Source organism: Mirounga angustirostris, unplaced genomic scaffold (genome assembly GCF_029215605.1).
Source record: "Mirounga angustirostris isolate CCGP_5_RB_7025 unplaced genomic scaffold, mMirAng1.0.hap1 SCAF_2, whole genome shotgun sequence".
NCBI lineage: Eukaryota > Metazoa > Chordata > Mammalia > Carnivora > Phocidae > Mirounga > Mirounga angustirostris.
In genome coordinates this window covers 185,275,254-185,293,552 of record NW_026991710.1, presented here as the reverse complement: position 1 = coordinate 185,293,552, position 18,299 = coordinate 185,275,254, and the positions used below count along the sequence as shown (strand labels likewise).

General features: G+C 43.6%; 1 protein-coding gene across 5 annotated transcripts in view; it reads right to left on the bottom strand.

Annotated features, from left to right (window-relative positions):
- FAT1 (FAT atypical cadherin 1) overlaps window positions 1-18,299 on the bottom strand; it is a 129,913-nt gene that overhangs the window by 97,697 nt on the left and 13,917 nt on the right. For all 5 annotated transcript variants that reach the window (XR_010409723.1, XM_064585662.1, XM_064585664.1 and 2 more), the window contains exon 2: window positions 13,689-16,968. Coding sequence is in view for 4 of the 5 variants with exons in the window: in XM_064585662.1 (XP_064441732.1) it covers window positions 13,689-16,950 (3,262 nt within the window). In the remaining variant the exon portion in view is untranslated. The remainder of the gene's footprint in view (window positions 1-13,688; window positions 16,969-18,299) is intronic.

Sequence of the window (18,299 nt, the reverse complement as noted above, 5' to 3'; positions counted from 1 at the left end):
GTACTCAGTCTGACATATATTAAGTTGCTTCTACAGAGAACGAAATATAAACAGAAGGAAACTGCATTGCTATATTGTTACAGAGTGTTGTTATGGATGTTGTAATTTTCTTGTTGTGAGCCATTTCAGAGGTACAGAAAAAGAGGACATTTGAAGGGGAAGAGCAGTTTTAACTGCACTAAAAGAACATCCAGCACCCATGACACTTCCACTGGATACAGAAAGGAAATTCTAATTGGGAACAGAGAACAAATTTAAAAGGTCTTTCCCAGTCATAGTTACTTTTGGGTTTCCTTTTAATACTCTGGAATCCTCTAACTCACGTTCAAATTGGACTCATCTGTCAAGTGCTTGCTGGGGGCCTATCACGTGCCAGGGACAGTTCCAGGCACCAGCAATCGGAGCTGAACAAAGCAAAGTCCCCACCTGTGCTCATAAGGCTCACATTGTGGAAGAAAATGACAAAAGCAGATTTTTAATATGCTAAAATCACTCATGACATATACTATATGTAAAACACCATGTAAAAAATCATGAGCCTTAAATTATAGAACTTTATATTCTATAGACATGATGATCCTTAGTTTGACTTCTTTCTAAAATCAACAGCACCGAGCTAATTGAAGCCAAACATGGGTATTCATGTTCATGCTTTCCTAATCAGCTTTCATCTTCTACATGAGGCTCATACACTATTAAGAAAAAATACTTGTTAAAAAAAAAAAAAATGTTTAGATCAACCCCTGAAAAGTAACGGTGTTCCATTCTGACACTTCACCCAACAAACCAACTCAGTATCCACAAAGCAAATTCATCTTTCTTCCATTAAAAATGTAAACACCTTCAGCTGAGCAAGAGATCAAAAGAACAACATTATGGGACAAACATTTACTGGGTTTATCAAAAGATGAACATCACCAACTATTTACTAAATACCAGCTGTGTGCCAAGCACTGTCAGAAGACAGAGATGTCTGGAACTGCCTGATGTCAAGCAGCTTTAGGAGTAAAGGCACAAATAAAAATATTAAGAACTCAAAGCAAATGAATTTCAGAGGACCTTTTAACTAAGAATTTATGGTGGGACTGCTTTAAAAATAAAGTTAACCCAACTTTAAAGTCATTTTCGGGGCATCTGGGTGGCTCAGTCGTTAAGCATCTGCCTTTGCCTCAGGTCATGATCCCAGAGTCCTGGGATCGAGCCCCCCACACTGGGCTCCCTGCTCGGCGGGAAGCCTGCTTCTCCCTCTCCCACTCCCCCTGCTTGTGTTCCCTCTCTTGCTGTGTGTCTCTTTCTCTGTCAAATAAATTTTAAAAGAAACTTAAAAAAAAAAAAGTCATTTTCCAAAGAGCTGTTTTTGCTTTCAACTAACAGAATGTCTTCAACTTATGATAAAGAAAACATGACTTCCTGAAAGATTCCAAAATCGCTCTTTACAAAAACTCATACTGAGTTTTCAGGGTCAAAAAACATACTGACTTGAAGTGGTATGAATATCAAGGCCTGGAAGTCACAGATCAGAACATTTTGCCACATATACATTATTCCATCTATCACTATAAAGTTGTTTAATGCTCCTTTTACAACAACAGGAGAAAAACCACCCTTTCATTATGAGAAGAGCAACCATTAAGGACAGGCACCATTTTTCAATTTTTTTCTTTTGTACAGAATGAGGGACTATTTACACAAAACTAAAATGGTTTATTAATTCCCAAATACTCTGATTTTTTTTAAGTCCATTTAAATAAAGTCCAGTCTGTGAAGAAAGTTAACTTTATGATCAAAGTCTGAGTTTGCTGACAAGATTATTTTACCTTAATAGAGGCATACTAGCCGAGCAGCAGGTTTCCATGGTAAACTGGCAACACAACAGATCAGATCCTGGCCTGGAGGGCTGCTTAACTTAAAAAATGGGTATCCTGTGTATTGTGTGTATTGCAATTATTTTATTATAATTGTCTTGTACACTTACACAGGGAGACAGGGCTGAGGATGCAGGTTTGTAGAGAACTACAGACTACTGTATCACTTGGAAGGAGTCCTGAATGACAGACTGTCTTGAATCATTTCCAACACACCTGTAAGTATACAGGAAAGTGGCTGCTACTCATCTACTGTGCAGGCTGATCTACCTCACTTATAAAATAGCAGTGACGCCTACCATGTAATACGCACATGTTAGACTAAGAGCCATGAAGTGTATATAAAAATAGGTGCAGGCTGTTGAGCCTTTTTCAAATGCATGTCACTACTGTTGTCATTGTTGTCGTCATCATCACCACCACCACCACCACCACCATCACACCACCATCACCACCACCACCACACCACCATCACCATCACCACCACTACCACCATCACACCACCACCACCATCACACCACCATCACCATCACACCACCACCACCATCACACCACCACCACCATCACACCACCATCACCATCACACCATCACCATCATACCAACACACCACCACCATCACACCACCACCACCATCACACCACCACCATCACACCACCATCACCATCACACCACCATCACCATCACACCACCACCACCACCATCACCATCATCACCACACCACCACCACCACACCATCACCATCACCATCACACCACCACCACCATCACCATCACACCACCACCACCATCACACCACCACCACCACCATCACACCACCACCACCATCACACCACCACCACCACCACCATCACCATCACACCACCATCACCATCACCACCACCACCACACCACCACCACCATCACACCACCACCACCATCACCATCACACCACCACCACCACCACCATCACACCATCACACCACCACCACCACCATCACACCACCACCACCACCATCACACCACCACCACCACCATCACACCACCACCACCACCATCACACCACCACCACCACCATCACACCACCACCACCATCACACCACCACCACCACCATCACACCACCACCACCACCATCACACCACCACCACCATCACACCACCATCACCATCACACCACCATCACCACCATCACACCACCACCACCACCATCACCATCACACCACCACCACCATCACCATCATCACCATCACCATTATCATCATCACCACCACCATCACACCACCATCACCATCACAATCACCATCACCATCACCACACCATCACCACCACCACCACAATCACACCACCACCACCATCACCATCACCATCACCACCACCATCACACCACCATCACCATCACACCACCACCACCACCATCACACCACCACCACCACCATCACACCACCATCACCATCACCATCATCATTATCATCATCATCACCACCACCATCACACCACCATCACCATCACCATCATCACCCCACCACCACACCATCACCACCACACCATCACCACCACACCATCACCACCACCACCACCATCACCACCACACCATCACCACCACCACCACCACCATCATTTTCCTTGCTATCTGGTCCTCCTTCAGGAGTACTCATGAGGTCTGGCAGCCCTGGAACCTCTAGAACAGAGGGACATAAAACCAGGGATCCAAGGACACAGAGGTCAGCTCTTTACAAGCCTCCCACTATTACAACCAAATCGTGGTCTCTGAAGACAGAATGTACAGCTTTCAACAGATTTTCAGAAGTTTCTGTAACATCAAAACGATTAAGAACCACTGCCCAGAAGTCTAGAAATAGGTGGTAAAGGAAAGGTTTCTCTCAACCTTATGTCTACCATCATTAACACGGGACAATCAGTTTGTTGAGCAAACAAGGGCTAAGCACTGCCATGTCAGCCACTGCACTTAGGAGACGCTAGGAAAGGAGTTAAGACTACTCTGTCCTTGAGTTCGGGGAGGCAGACAAGAAAGAGAAAAACAATACCCCGACATGTGACAGAAGAACATATGGAAGGTGCTCCTGGAACAAAGCAGACTACGTGTTTCAAGAGAGGCAACAATGGCTTGTGAGGCCGACCTAACCAGTATTTATTGAGTGCCTCTTCTAGGAGTCCAGTGGTTAAAGACTTAGCATCCACCCACACAAGAAGCTGACAATTTAGAGGAAAAAGGACAAACATTCACACAAGAGTGATACTTACAGTAATATTAAAAAAGTACATACAAGAAAAGATGAATGAGCTCCATAAGAAGGAGAAGGCTTGTCAGGAGAGATTTATCATGCAGAGTCAGGGTTAATAAGAGCCGATCAAGTGGTCAATGTGTCACCCAAGGGCAGGGAGGTAGGACACAATGGGGTGGAGCCGGGGGGAGGGCCTGGCTCCACTTGGCTAAAGCACAGGGGATGAACGGGAGCACAGGAGTGAGCACAGACAAGTGGCAGAGGGAGGCTCGTCAGCCTACGCTAAAAACCTTGGGCTTTATGTAAGGGAGACACCAATGGTTTTAAGAAAGATCCGATGAGAGATGGAACACCTCTGCTTCAAAAATCATGTCTATACTACCACAATACCCTCAAAGCACACACTTCAAACCACATCAATCTCTACTACATCACTTACGCACACTCACACACACACGATTTCAAAATTCAATGGCACAAGATCAGTATGTACCATCATCCCTATCACTGTCCTATCTTTAGAATTTCATACAGGCCCTACATGAACACAGCCTGCTACCCTCTAATTTTGCTCACGAATTACCGTGACGATCTAGGGAGACAACTTAGGAAAAGAGATTGAAATAGCACTCATTTACAGTAAAGCATTCAATTAATGTGGCCTATAATTATATACGGATGATGATAAAGAAGAAAAAGCTCACCAGCGATCAAAAGATAATATGGTTAAACAACCACAGACGAGAAAGAAATCTTAAGAAACTATGGAAATTGCTGGGTAACTTTTATCAAAAAAAGAAAAAAAAAATCAATTAGGCTGAAACTAAAAAGACGACAATCCTGAAGAATCTCTTCCAGGTCGGCTCAGGCAGCCACGCGGAGGCCTCGCCGGGCAATGGGTTCCCCACCATTCTCGGATATTCTGGAGAGGTCACCGTGTAACCGGCAAGACAACTTCACCGGGAAGTCTGACCCTGGAAGTGCACGTGTGAATCGTTTCCTAGACTTACTATCACTACCGTGACACCGGGTAACTGCCAGTTCAGCATGTACAGGCTTGTGCCCTCGCAGAGGAAGCATTCCAAGACCAATCATTGCCAGTAACAAAGACATGAGAGACGGTGCTTCATGGCATCATGTCTTGGGCAGCATGCACTATTTATAACCAGGATGGTTTGATTTTTTTTAAAAAGTAAGTGCCATAAAGGTAAATGCAAAGTAACAGTGTACAAGATACTAGCGAGTAGGTAATCAAATCTTGACAAATCCAGCCTTATGAATTAAAATAATCCATAAAAGTCAAAACAACAGGGACTCAATGGTTAAAAACCAAAATCCAACAAGGGACAAACCCCTAAAGTTCTAAGATCTACTTATTTTTCATAATTGGGCAAGGCAGGCAATAGGGGGAAAAAAAACAAACAGGCCAGATATTAACTGAGCATTAAATGTCTATACACACAGAGGCCACTCATCAAGTTATGAGCGCTCAAGTCTTCAACGAGTCTTGGAATGTAAAAATGATTCCTTGCCAAGAGGGCTGAGAAGGAAAACAAGCTCACTGGCACAAACCAGATGGCCTGTGAGAACAGCTGCTGAAGCCAAGACCTCAAGGAGGACAATGCCAGAGAACAAGGACTATCAGGAACATGATTCAGTGGGGAAGTGGGGGCCTGTAAGCTAACGTCAGCTTCAGTGGGTTAAAATTAGTTTTAAAGGTTAGCCAGGACCCTAACAACCATCTAAAACATCATCTTGACGAGAAAAGGTTCCAGTTAACATCCTGTACAGTTCAGACCAGCAGCATTTTTATTTATGAGATGATTGGACCTTCACAATTGCAAACCCGTCCATCTCCACTAGACGGTGAAACTCACTGAACTCAGCATGATTCCCCCACTACTAATCACTTCATTGGAATAATCTTAAATTGCTTAAATGCCACCCTATGTATTTCTTAAATCCTGTTTACTTCAATGTGGTAAAGACCACTATGCCACCTTGAGAAGAAATGATCGAAGAAGATCATTACATGCAGTAACTTCTTCAAGACCAAGCCTCAAATCTAGGATTCAAGTCTCCAGCCCAGCGCGGCTCAACCCAATGCAGCCCAGAATCCCACTCAACTAGTAGTTTTCAGAGGCAACCTGGTGGCTCAGTTGGTTAAGCGTTTGCCTTCGGCTCAGGTCATGAGGTCATGATCCCAGGGTCCTGGGATGGAGCCCCACACGGGGAGCCTGCTTCTCCCTCTCCCTCTGCCCCTCCCACCCTGCTTGTGCTCGCAAATAATTCATTCAGTCAGTCAATCTTCAACTAGTAGTTTCCATTTGGGCTCCCTTAGAGCATCTTCAGATCACTCTATAAAGGGTGAGAGGCAGTAAAGTGTACTGTTGGCATGCCCAGGCCTGCTGGTTCTGCCACTTAGTACCCAAGTGGCCTTAAAAACAAGTGACTTAGCTTCTCTGTGAATGTTCCCTCATCAATAACATAGGGATAACAGTCTCTACCTGGTAGTCATGACAATTAAATAAATGAATACACACAGAGTGCTTAGAACAACACCTGGCAGTAACAGTAAATATCTGTGGCTTATTTTACTGACGCCCTTCATCCTTATCATCATAACCACTGAAAGCACACAGCCAAAGAGAGCATGTTTTAAGCTGTTTCTACTCCATCCGGCCCAGGTTCTGGCCCTTACACATGCTTCAGGACTATATAAAGGCACTGCAGAGCTCCCCCACATGTATCCAGCCCCACCTGTATCTCAGCCCTGAGAGAGTTACAACCCAACTCTTCCCCAACCAGGATTCAGTCAGGACTTAAAGCACCAACTTGCTAAATATCACACAAATAACCAAAGAAAAGCGTGTCCTGTTTTCTCTTAAAACAAAAGGAACTTCCTTAGGATTCCTAATTAAATTCTATTTTCACCTGAACATTCTCCAGCTTTAGAGGAGGCTCCTGTCCCCAGTAGAAATACCATGCCCTCCTGCCTGGACACCGATTCACTCACACACGCACACACGCACGCGCGCGCACACACACACACACACACACAGATTGTTACTCCTAAACACAGCAAGAGCACATTATAACATAATTTCTGCCAAGCCCTGATTTTCAACCTTTCTGTGGCTAAGAAATTGGTTTCTTGTCTGTTCGACTTTCTGAGGACGAGAACAAAAAGTAAGAACAGGCCAGCAGCTGCGGCCACATAAGACAGGAGATGCCAACACCAAAGTCCCTTCCCCGACATATCGGGGAACTCCCTTACGGGGCCTCCCCCCCAGTCTTGGTTCAAGTTCCTGCTGCCAGGAATTCCAGACCCAGCTCCAGCAGAGGTAAGGGGTCCCTCCACAGTAGACCACACTCCAAGGACTGCCCAGCTTTTAGCCACTCTTACAGACTTTTGGGTCCTAACACTTGGGGCCATTAATAACCATCCTTTGCATTCTACTTCCTGTCAGGACAACAGGCCCGGGGGAAAAAAAAAAAAAAAAACAGGTCCCTGGTTGTACGCATGATATCCTACTTTAAAAGTTGGGGGAAAAGTTTTGTTGTTGTTTTTTTTTTTTAACTTGGTAATTAAGATAATAATTAAAATATTCAGACTTCTGCCAGACCAGAAAGAAGCCCGAGAAACACTGTCCCCTCTCACTGAGGTCAACAATAAGGTTAGCCTGGATTGGCATTCCCTTCCGGTCCCACTACACAAATCTGTTCATTCTGTGTCCCCTAACAAAGAAGAGCCAGGAGCTAGTCCCCAAATGGGTAATCCAGGAACCGTGCAATACCACTCCCTCACGATGTGAATGTAACCATGTTCTCTTCAGAAAAATGTCCCTATTTTCCCTCCCATATTTCATGAACGGTGATTTATCTTGTTGCAACAGCTGTACTTCCATATTAATTCTTCCCAAGTCTTTTCACCGAAATGTAAATTTCAATTCTGAAACCACAATTGGGATTCTAAGAGCAACACAGCATTAGTACGTTTAGAAATTGGTCTTATCTTAATGAAAAACATGGTCTCCCCAAATAAGTAGAAGTGGAAGGGGGAAACACTCTTACTGGGCTGCGTTATACTAACAGCCAAAAACTGAACCAAAGTACCCTAGAGACCAATGGGAAAACATACTTCAGGCATCCCATTACAACACATACACCAGGGGACTAGACCCCAACGACCAACAATTAAAAAAAAAAAAAAAATCTTTTGGCCAAGCATTTTTCCAGACATTACCTCAGGTTAAAGACTAACAAGAAGCTGCACCTTTTTACGGATGCTCAAGTAATAATTAACTTGGCTATGTACCTATCGGCCAAGAACACTAACCTGAATTTATTCCATAAATCTGCAAGAGGGATACTCCAGATTCTATTCTGCTCAACTTTGAAGCTGACAACAAAGCAACTTGCACATACTTGAAGTGACAATGGGGGTGAAGGCTGAGAAGCATAAAGTCAGACAAATCAAAATCTGTGAAATTACACATGCTTCAGAGATCCTCCACTAACATTTCAGTTAAATCTGCTTTATGATCACCCCTGTAGATTTTTCAGCAGACAAAGGGTGGGGGGGGATAATTTTAATTAGAGCCCTGGAGATTGGCTCTCTAACAAGACCACCTATTTCCCAAACTGTTTTTCATGGAACCTCCAAACCTGAAATGGACGAGCAATCACGTGGGCACGGATTTGTCAGAACAGTTCACCAACACCCAGAGGCCTCTCCAGGAAAGCATGTGATACAGTGAGAGATTATCAGAGAAGTCAAATGACTATCACCCCCACACTGCTAATCTATGTTACCTCCCTGCAAAAGCCAATTAGCAAAATATGTACAAAATGCAGAGCTAACAGGACTGTACATTTGGCTACATATTTTAGGTAGTTCATAGAATTTCTAGTTCAAAAAAAAAAAAACCCACAAAAACTACTTTTCAGGGGATGTTTCAAATTTAAGTAGATTTTTTTTTTAAAGAACAGGACCATAAGAATAGTAAGAACTAAATTCAGATTGCTGATTATATTCTCTGTTCTATGAAAAGAATGCAAATGATACACCTATTTGACAATGCTAAAATAGGTACAATACCCAAAAAACTTATTTATATTATTCAACCAACACTATAGTTTAAAGTCAAGTCAAAGGCAAAAAGCGAACAGTTAAGTGGGCAAGTTCTTGGTCCTGCACCTTGTCAATCAGCCCAGTATAACACGCGTCACTAGAAGACAAAGTAACAGCACAAAAGAAATGGGCAATGAAGAGCATCCGAAGTTCTAGAAAGGTGTTATTAAAGCTGACCTGAGCTGGGCCATCTCCAACTCATGCTGACTTCAGTGTCATGTCCTATGGGCACCCCCCACCTTGTTCCTGAACTTCTCCTACTTTTCTTCATCTGACAGGTACCTCTCCTTACTTTCGACCTGCACTAGGAATTCGTTGGACAAACCCCCCAAAAGAACATACCAAATTTTACTATTTTTACTGCACAAAACATATTGACTTTCCCTGAAAGAATTCTATACTACGATGCCAACTGTCTTGCCAAAAATCTCTAAAATAACTTGGGCTGATAATTCTATTGCCTCCAAAAACACATCTTACAATGTATAACAGGCCAATGTGTAAGTACGATTAAATCACTTTGATTCAATTCCAAAAAATACACAAACATTAATCTACTGTAATATTAACTACTTTTTTCTGTAAAGCCAAAGACTACAGAACAGGTGACCAAGAAATCTCCAACTTTGCACCTTCCAATCTCAGTATTTCCAGAGATGCACAACAGTTTCTGCCCACAGTCTCACTTACTTCATCCCCTCATCCCCCACTAAGTTACCACTAGAAAACTCCAGCACTGCCATTCAGCTCCGAAAACTACTACAGATTTCAGAACACGGCCTTGTTTGGTTGTTTCCCCTTTCTTCCTGGTAGTAAGAATATCCCAATCTCTTAAATTTATATGCAAAAAAATACTCATTTCTAAATGAGTCTTTAAAAAGCAACAAAAGGGGTGCCTGGGTGGCTCAGTCAAGTGGCTGACTCTTGACTCCGGCTCAGGAGATGAGCCCCGCACCAGGCTCCATGCTGAACGTGGAGCCTGCTTGAGGTTCTCTCTCCCTCTCCCCTTCCCTTGCTCACATACGCTCTCACTCTCTCTCTAAAAAATCATACATATATAAAAAGCAACAATAAAAATACTCTTTCCCCTTGAAAGAAAAATCCAAAAGAGGCAGTGCTCACATAATTTAAGTCATCAGGTAATGTGTACATTAATATGGTTCTATTTTCTGTCTCAACTTTAACTTGTACCAATTCTTTTTAGGCTTTCCAGAGCAAAAAGGAAAAAGGAAAAAAGAAAAAAGTAGGACTAACTGTCCTTGGGAAATTCACAAACATATTCATTGTTTCAGCTGCAGTTCTTAAATTTTGGATACTCTTGCATGTTGACGCTGTACCTGAAAATTCGAATTAATATTGGAGAGTATGACAAAATAGACATATATTCTCCTCCTCAGAGGAGTGACTAAAAGAAAACAGCATAACCAACAGCAGTCCGTTAAATTATTATTTAAAAATCTGGCTCTAGTAGCCATCTGTGTTCCCCAGGGCTGAGCACCTAATCTCAGCTGGGCCACCTGAGACCCACCCTGAGCACTAACCCTAGTGCCCCGTCCCCGTGTCGTCCCCCTGCCCCCCACAGTCCCATTTCCACTTCAGCAAGATGAAAGAAAGGCTCGTGAACCAGAACCCGGAGAATTCCACCAAACTGGAAGCACCAGTGTGCATCGGTGGGAAAGAAAAGGTGGTTCACAGAACAGCTACAGCAGATGATAAAAAACTTCCGTTCTGCTTGAAGAGGTTAGGGGGAAACACTACTTCCAGTATTAAAGAAGTGACTATGGGGCGCCTGGGTGGCTCAGTCGGGTGGGCAACTGCCTTCGGCTCAGGTCATGATCCTGGAGTCCCGGGATCGAGTCCCACATCGGGCTCCCTGCTCGGCAGGGAGTCTGCTTCTCCCTCTGACCCTCCCCCCTCTCAAGTGACTATGTTCACAAACCGAGGAACAGGGATCCAGTTGCCCAAAGCTGCCGGGAAGGCATGCCCGTTACAGACCATACTGACACAGAGCCGCTGACAGAAACGCTACCCAGCATCTTAAATTAAAGCAACTGGGTGCAGACGGTCTGACCGGCTCAAGACGACGGGCTTACGCTCTGCCCACACAACCTGTGGACGGAAAAGCACCACTTGCTGCTGGGGACCAGCTTGATGGGGACGTTCCAGATCGTGTGCAGAATTAAGAACAAAGCGAAGGGAACGGAGTCAACTGCTGAAGAAGACAGAACCTGAAGAAGTTACTGGCAACTGCTATTTTATATTAGCACTCCTTTTTAAAATGTTGTTCAGGGGTCCGATAAAATCTAGAGCTCTAATACTTTTAAGACCAAGCCCCTTGGACACTGCAGCTCTTTTCAGTTTTTGCTTAGACACAATTCATTCTTTGCAGCTAATTAAACTGAATAAGCCTGGGAATAAAGTTTGAAACAAGGTTAATAAAATTCTTTGCCTAGTATAAGGTTTTATTTTTTTATGCCACTGACACTGATTTCTACACAGAAAGCAAAGTTGTTTATAGAAAGCTAATCATGGCATGTCATATGGCTGACAATCTCATGAAATTTGATTAAAGATTTTAAATGGCAGTATAATGTGAAAAAATTAAAATGTATTTTATACATTACATTCAAATTAAAAAATAAAAACAAAAAACAAAAAGAAAAAATCTCTGGAAGGAAGGAAGGAAGGAAGAAAAAAAGAATCTGGTATTTTAGATGACTGGTATATAATCCATAGATACATCTAACACATGCGAGTGGTATAGAACTCATTAGAAAAAGAATCCCTTGAATAAACAGAAGTACATTAACAATATTATAGCCTCTAAAATAACTCATTTCCAGGATAATTATATGCTTCTTGTACTTTATACATATTAGTGAACGCATGGTTGGTGCAGTGGGTGGTAACTAAAGAATTTATTTGTGGTATTACTGAGTATAAACTTAAAAGTTTCAATGTATTAAGAAAAGCACCTTTTTTAGAATGGATATGTTCATCGAGGAAACATTAAGGAGATTAATAAACTGAACTCCATGTAGGGCAGTTCATCTAGCACTGTGATTACTACCCAGTTTCCTTCTATTTCCACTACCATTCTCAGAGGGCAGGACATTCAAAGCCAAAATAATCATTAATTTACTCATTTGTTCTTTTAACATTTAATGAGCAGTTTCTACCTGCCTGGTACTTCTTGCTAGGGCTGAAGACAGAAAACGTAGGAGCTAAAAGCCTGTCCTGGAAGGTGGTTTGGGGCTGAACTGTGTCCCCCAAAATTCATGCGTTCAAGTCCCAATCCCCAGTACCTGAGAAGGTGACTTGGAGATAAGGCCTTAAAAGAGATAAACAAAATGAGGTCATCAGGGTGGTCCCTAATCCAATAGGACTGGTGTCCCTATAAGAAGAGATCAGGACCCAGACATACACAGGGGAGATGGCGTGAAGACAGGGAGAAGACAAGCCAAGGAGAAAAGACTCCGAGAAAACCATGCCAACACCTCCAATTTCGACTTCTAGCCTCCGGAACTGTGAAATCAATGTCTGTGGTTTAAGCCACCCAGTCTGTGCACTCTGCTATGGCAGCCCTCAGCAAACTCATACAAAGGCTTGTACTCCACCAGGGAGACGGACATACAACCGTAATATCCGTGAAAAGCAGCTACGTTCGAGATCTGCACAAAGTGCGAAACAATACACACTCTAGCCTACACCAGCTGTCTTGGATGTTCTGGTTTCAGGCTCTTATTCCAGGTGGAAGAGTATCGTAACAAAGCATTCCTACCATTTCCAAGACATGAACAGACTAACACATGCTGGGCAGCCTCCCCATGTCATTTCACTTTATCTCCCATTCATCTTGCAGCCGTTGAGTGTCCCCATCTTACAGATGAAGTCCGTTTCAGTGAGATGACTAACTCGTCAAGATCACCCTGGAAGAGCCACGTCCCTTCAATTCAACATGGCACTGCCCTGCTTCTGCCTCTCCCAACAAAACCTGAAGGACCTCCCAAGGAAAGCAGCCCACATCATGGAAGTCAGCAGAGCGTTCTCTCTGTGCACGGCATCGCTTCACAGGGGTACGATGATCTCTGGAAGGCATGCCAGGTAGTGGGAAGGGCTACTCTAAGTCTGCAAACAGTCTGCAACAACTTCTCAAAGTTGCAGCAAAACCACCATGATGGTTCTGATAATACAGAGCACAAACGTAAAAGATCAGTATCAGTGGTGATGATGTCAATTTTCTCCTGGTTGTTTCTGTTTTGTTTTTTTAACTCATTTTATGCCAAGTCAGTCAGGTTCCTTTGGTTCCAAACTCACTCCTTACTATGCACAGAGACACCTGCAAAAGGACAAAAAGCATGCACACTCACCTCTGTGTTGAGCCCTGAGAGGCCGAAAGGGAAAGGTAAAGCAGGTAGCACAGGGCAGATATTTCCTTTAGGAAAACCGGACTAAAAAGAACATATTTACCTGTTTCTTCATCTATTTTGAAAACACCAACACCGGACCCATCTCTAATAGAGTAGCGGACCTCCCCGTCTCTTCCTGTGTCCTCATCGTGAGCAGATACTGTCATTACGGAGGAACCAATAGGCACATCTTCTTTCACTACACCCTTTTCCACGAAGCTGGAAAACACCGGTGGGTGTAAGTTCTCATTCACGTCAATGACCTCCACTTCAACATAGCAAGTGGAAGACAGAGAAACCGGCTTCCCTTTGTCTTTGGCCCTCACAGTGAGATTATACACTTGCTTCTTCTCAAAGTCCAAATGCTGTACAATTCTGACTGCTCCGCTGAGTTTATCCACATCAAAGTGTCCTTCTCCGTGGTCCAGAAGACTGTATCTCACTTGGCTAGACTGACCTAAATCAGGATCATAGGCCTCCAACCACATGATAATGGTTCCTTCCGGAAGGTCCTCTCGAACTTTCACACGGTAATTAGGTGGGATGAATTTAGGTGGGTTGTCATTAACATCCTCTAATGACACTTTCAAAAGCACAGTGGAAAGCAACTGGGGCTCTTCTCGGGCTTGATCCCTGGCCTCGATCTTTAAGTAATGCACATGCTGTACTTCTCGATCCAAAGGGTACACAATTTTAACAACTCCAGTCACGCTGTCAATGGAAAATTTATCTGTGTCTGTAAGAATAGAGTAGGTCACGTGTCCATTTGGCCCTAAATCTTTATCTGTGGCTTCAACCTGGATGATTTCGCTATTTATCTCTTTGTCTTCGCTCACTTCAACAAAATAGCTCTCCTGTAAAAACTCCGGAGGATGATCATTGGCATCCAGAACTCTGATGTCTAGGAGGCGCCAAGCGGCCTTCTGTGGTATACCAAGGTCAGAGACTGTAATGTTCAGGGTGTACTTGTCTGTTGTTTCACGGTCAAGGGGCGATAAAATCTTTAGCATGCCAGTTTCCATGTCAACAATGAAGCAACTATCCTCATTTCCTCCAGAAATAGCATAGACCAGTTTTCCATTGAAGCCAGTGTCAAGGTCACTAGCATTCATGAAAATCATGTTGGACCCCACTGGATGGTTTTCCTTTACCTCCATGCCAGCTGGAAGGGTACTTCTGAACTGAGGCGCGTGTGCATTGACAGAGTGGGAATCAAAGAAAACATCCTCGACGTCTCCCTGACTGTGTAACTTATTTGCCTGCAGGAGTTTCTCCGCCAGCATTTTGGCAACACCAGTCTCTTCACACTCTAAGTGTACTGGCTTGCGGGTGGCCGCCACGGTTAGGTTGATGTATAACGGTGTGGCGAAATTTTCTCCATCTGTAGCTGTGATTCTCAGGCTGTGAAAGGACACCCTGGTCCCTAAGCCATCCATGAGCGACTGCTTTAGGGACAACACCCCAGAGTTGGGGTTTAAGCTAAACAGATCTAGTTCATTTCCGGCTTCGATCTGGTATCGGACCAACTGAAGTTCGTCGGCATCGATGGCGGAAACGGTGGTTATTTGCTCCCCCACACCCAGATCCCTGGGAATCGTCCCCTCGCAGTTGATTTTCTCAAACAGGGGTGTGTTGTCATTCAAGTTATTGAGAGTCACCGTGGCAAGGACTTCTACTTCCCGGCGGTAGGGCAAGCCCCAGTCTGACGCTCGAATCCTCAGAGTGTAAACTCGAGGCATCAGCTCATAGTCCAAGTCTTCTGAAGTACTCACAGCACCAGTGAAATGGTTAATGACGAACGGCACGTGATTTAAGTTTGCAATACTGTAGGTCACATACCCGTTCTCACCCTCATCGGGGTCTGTGGCAGTCGCACTCATGACCGTCGTCCCAATGGGCACATTCTCATCAAAAGATGCTTTGTAAGCGGTCTGGGTAAATTCAGGGGGATTGCTATTTGCACCCAAGACTTTAACCAAGACTCTAGTGGAGGCTATTCGGTCACTTGTTGTTACCTCAAGTTCAAAATGGGACGCCTGCTGTCTTTTAACTGGTTCTAAAATAGAAATGAGACCCGTGTTGTGATTTAAACTGAATTTAGCTTTTCCGGGTGTACTTTTAAAAACATACCTCAAATGAGAATAACTAGGCGTGGCCTTCACCATGACCACGGGTGTATTGGAAGGAGCAAATTCACTGATCTCTGCTCTATAAACATCCTTTTCAAACTTGACCGGGCCGGCTTTGAACTGCGGAGAAGTCACACGAATGACTTTTACAGAAGAGAACTGGGGAGGAGTCCCTTTATCTTTAGCCTGGAGTGTCAGACTGTAGCCAAAGGGATGACTGTCCCAGTCGACGGCACCCACTGCTTTGACCTTATATTCTTTGCTCCCCGGGGAGGACCTCACCGTTCTAAACTGTTGAAGGAGGTCACCGGCCACAATGCTTAAGGAAGCTATTTCCCCATTGGGACCCTGATCGCAGTCATCCACGGTTATGATTGCGTATGTTGGGTCCTTGTCCAGCTCTGACGGGGACAGCGTCACCGCCGTGATTACGGGAGCACATCTGTTGGCCTGCTCCACGTGCACGGTCAGCTTGGCCAGGCTGCTGATACCACTGCTTCCGTAGAGTTTCATCCCACGGTCCACGGCAAGAATTTCCATCTCATAGAGCTTGGTCTCTGCGTAATCGAGTCTACCAGTTAAAACGACTGCACCGCTGGTTGGGTGAATCGCAAACATGTCTGTTCGGTCTTTGAAGCTGTAGTAAAACTCTCCATTGGTTCCTATGTCTGCATCCGTGGCACTGACCCTTGCAACGCTGGTCCTTATGGCTGTGTTTTCAGGTAAGGAAACACTGTACGAAGTGGGAGAGAAGAGAGGTCTCAAGTCATTTGTATCCAGCACTTGCACCCTGACCTTTGCTCGGGCTTCAGCATTTGAATTTTTTTCAATGGCTTTGACGATCAGTGTGTAATGGTCTTTCACTTCTCTATTCAGAATAGCTGTATTTCCCCCTTTGGTCCTTATTCTTAAAAAGCAAAAGTCCCCAAGAATGTACTCTTCAGCTTTGAAAAGGTTTTCATTGTCTCCGGAGACAATTTTGTACCTTAACTCCCACAATGGATTTGTAAGGTAAATACCCATCTTCACAGGATGCCCGACATAGGTTTTCGCTGCGGAGTTCTCATGCACCGTGACGTTGTACTGGAAACGTGTAAACTGGAGAGGCGTCTGGGCAAGTGTTTGGCTTCCGTCACCATCTCCAAAATGCTGCAGGAGGAGCAGAAGCAGAAGCAAGACCAGGGGTCTCCCCATCGCTTAACCCTCAGGAACCTAAAACAGAACAAAGAAATAAGAATCATGACCTCAAAGAAATAAAAACAAACAAAACAGTGTAAATTTGTTCTGTTAGTTTGTCTGGGACCTTACATTTTAATAAAGTATTGTACATCTGTATGAAATGTGAATAAATGCAATAGTTACTAGGTTGTTTTTTTTTTTTTTTCTGTTTTCCAAGTATCAATACCTCTAACACGTTTGGAATTACTAAGTTTAGGAAAAATCTTTTTCTCATACTTCAGTGACTCGAGTTAAAGAACTATAAGGAACATCAGATCAAAGACTGCCAAGTGTAACAGCTAAGTTGTATTCGTATTATACTTATATCTTCAAAGCAAATATAACCAATTGTTAACAAAGCGAGACAACAAACATTTTTTGGGTTTACTCATATACAATAAATTAAATGCCCCAAAGCTCACAAATTTAATGCCATTACAGTATCCTAAGCACAAAAGCTTTGATTAATTTAGAACAACAAAAACTCTGAAAGGTGGTTTCATATGACCTCCTATAATGACATTCTGTCATCTCCTTTCAAAATGTAGCCTGAAATTATTTCTTTAGAAGAGTAATTAAGTTCACTCCCTACAAAATGTAAGGGTTTATTGTCTCATTTAGCACTATATAACTACTTAAGAGTATTAAAATAATTATAAAATAAATAGATCATTTTGATACTGAGATCACCCCTAAACCAACATGAGTCAAAAAGGAGTCCAGGGCGCCTGGGTGGCTCAGTTGGTTAAGCGACTGCTTTCGGCTCAGGTCATGATCCTGGAGTCCCTGGATCAAGTCCCGCATCGGGCTTCCTGCGGCAGGGAGCCTGCTTCTGCCTCTGACCCTCCCCCCTCTCATGTGCTCTCTCTCTCTCATTCTCTCTGTCTCAAATAAATTAAAAAAAAATCTTAAAAAAAAAAATTAAAAAAAAAAAAAAAGGAGTCCATTTAGGGATGCCTGGGTGGCTCAGTCGTTATGCGTCTGCCTTCGGCTCAGGTCATGATCCCAGCGTCCTGGGATCAAGCCCCACATCGGGCTCCCTGCTCAGCGGGAAGCCTGCTTCTCCCTCTCCCACTCCCCCTGCTTGTGTTCCCTCTCTCACTGTCTGTCAAATAAATAAATAAAATCTTAAAAAAAAAAAAAAAAAGAGTCCATTTACCAATGGGAAACCAGCAGCTTAATATCAAACAGAACTTTTAAGTCAGCAAAGCAGATTTCACCAACCACATCAATGTTTTCTCACCACTGCTGTCAACAACCAGTGTTCACAACTAAACACAAGACACACACATACACACACAGCTAAAGCATCTAAGCTAAACACA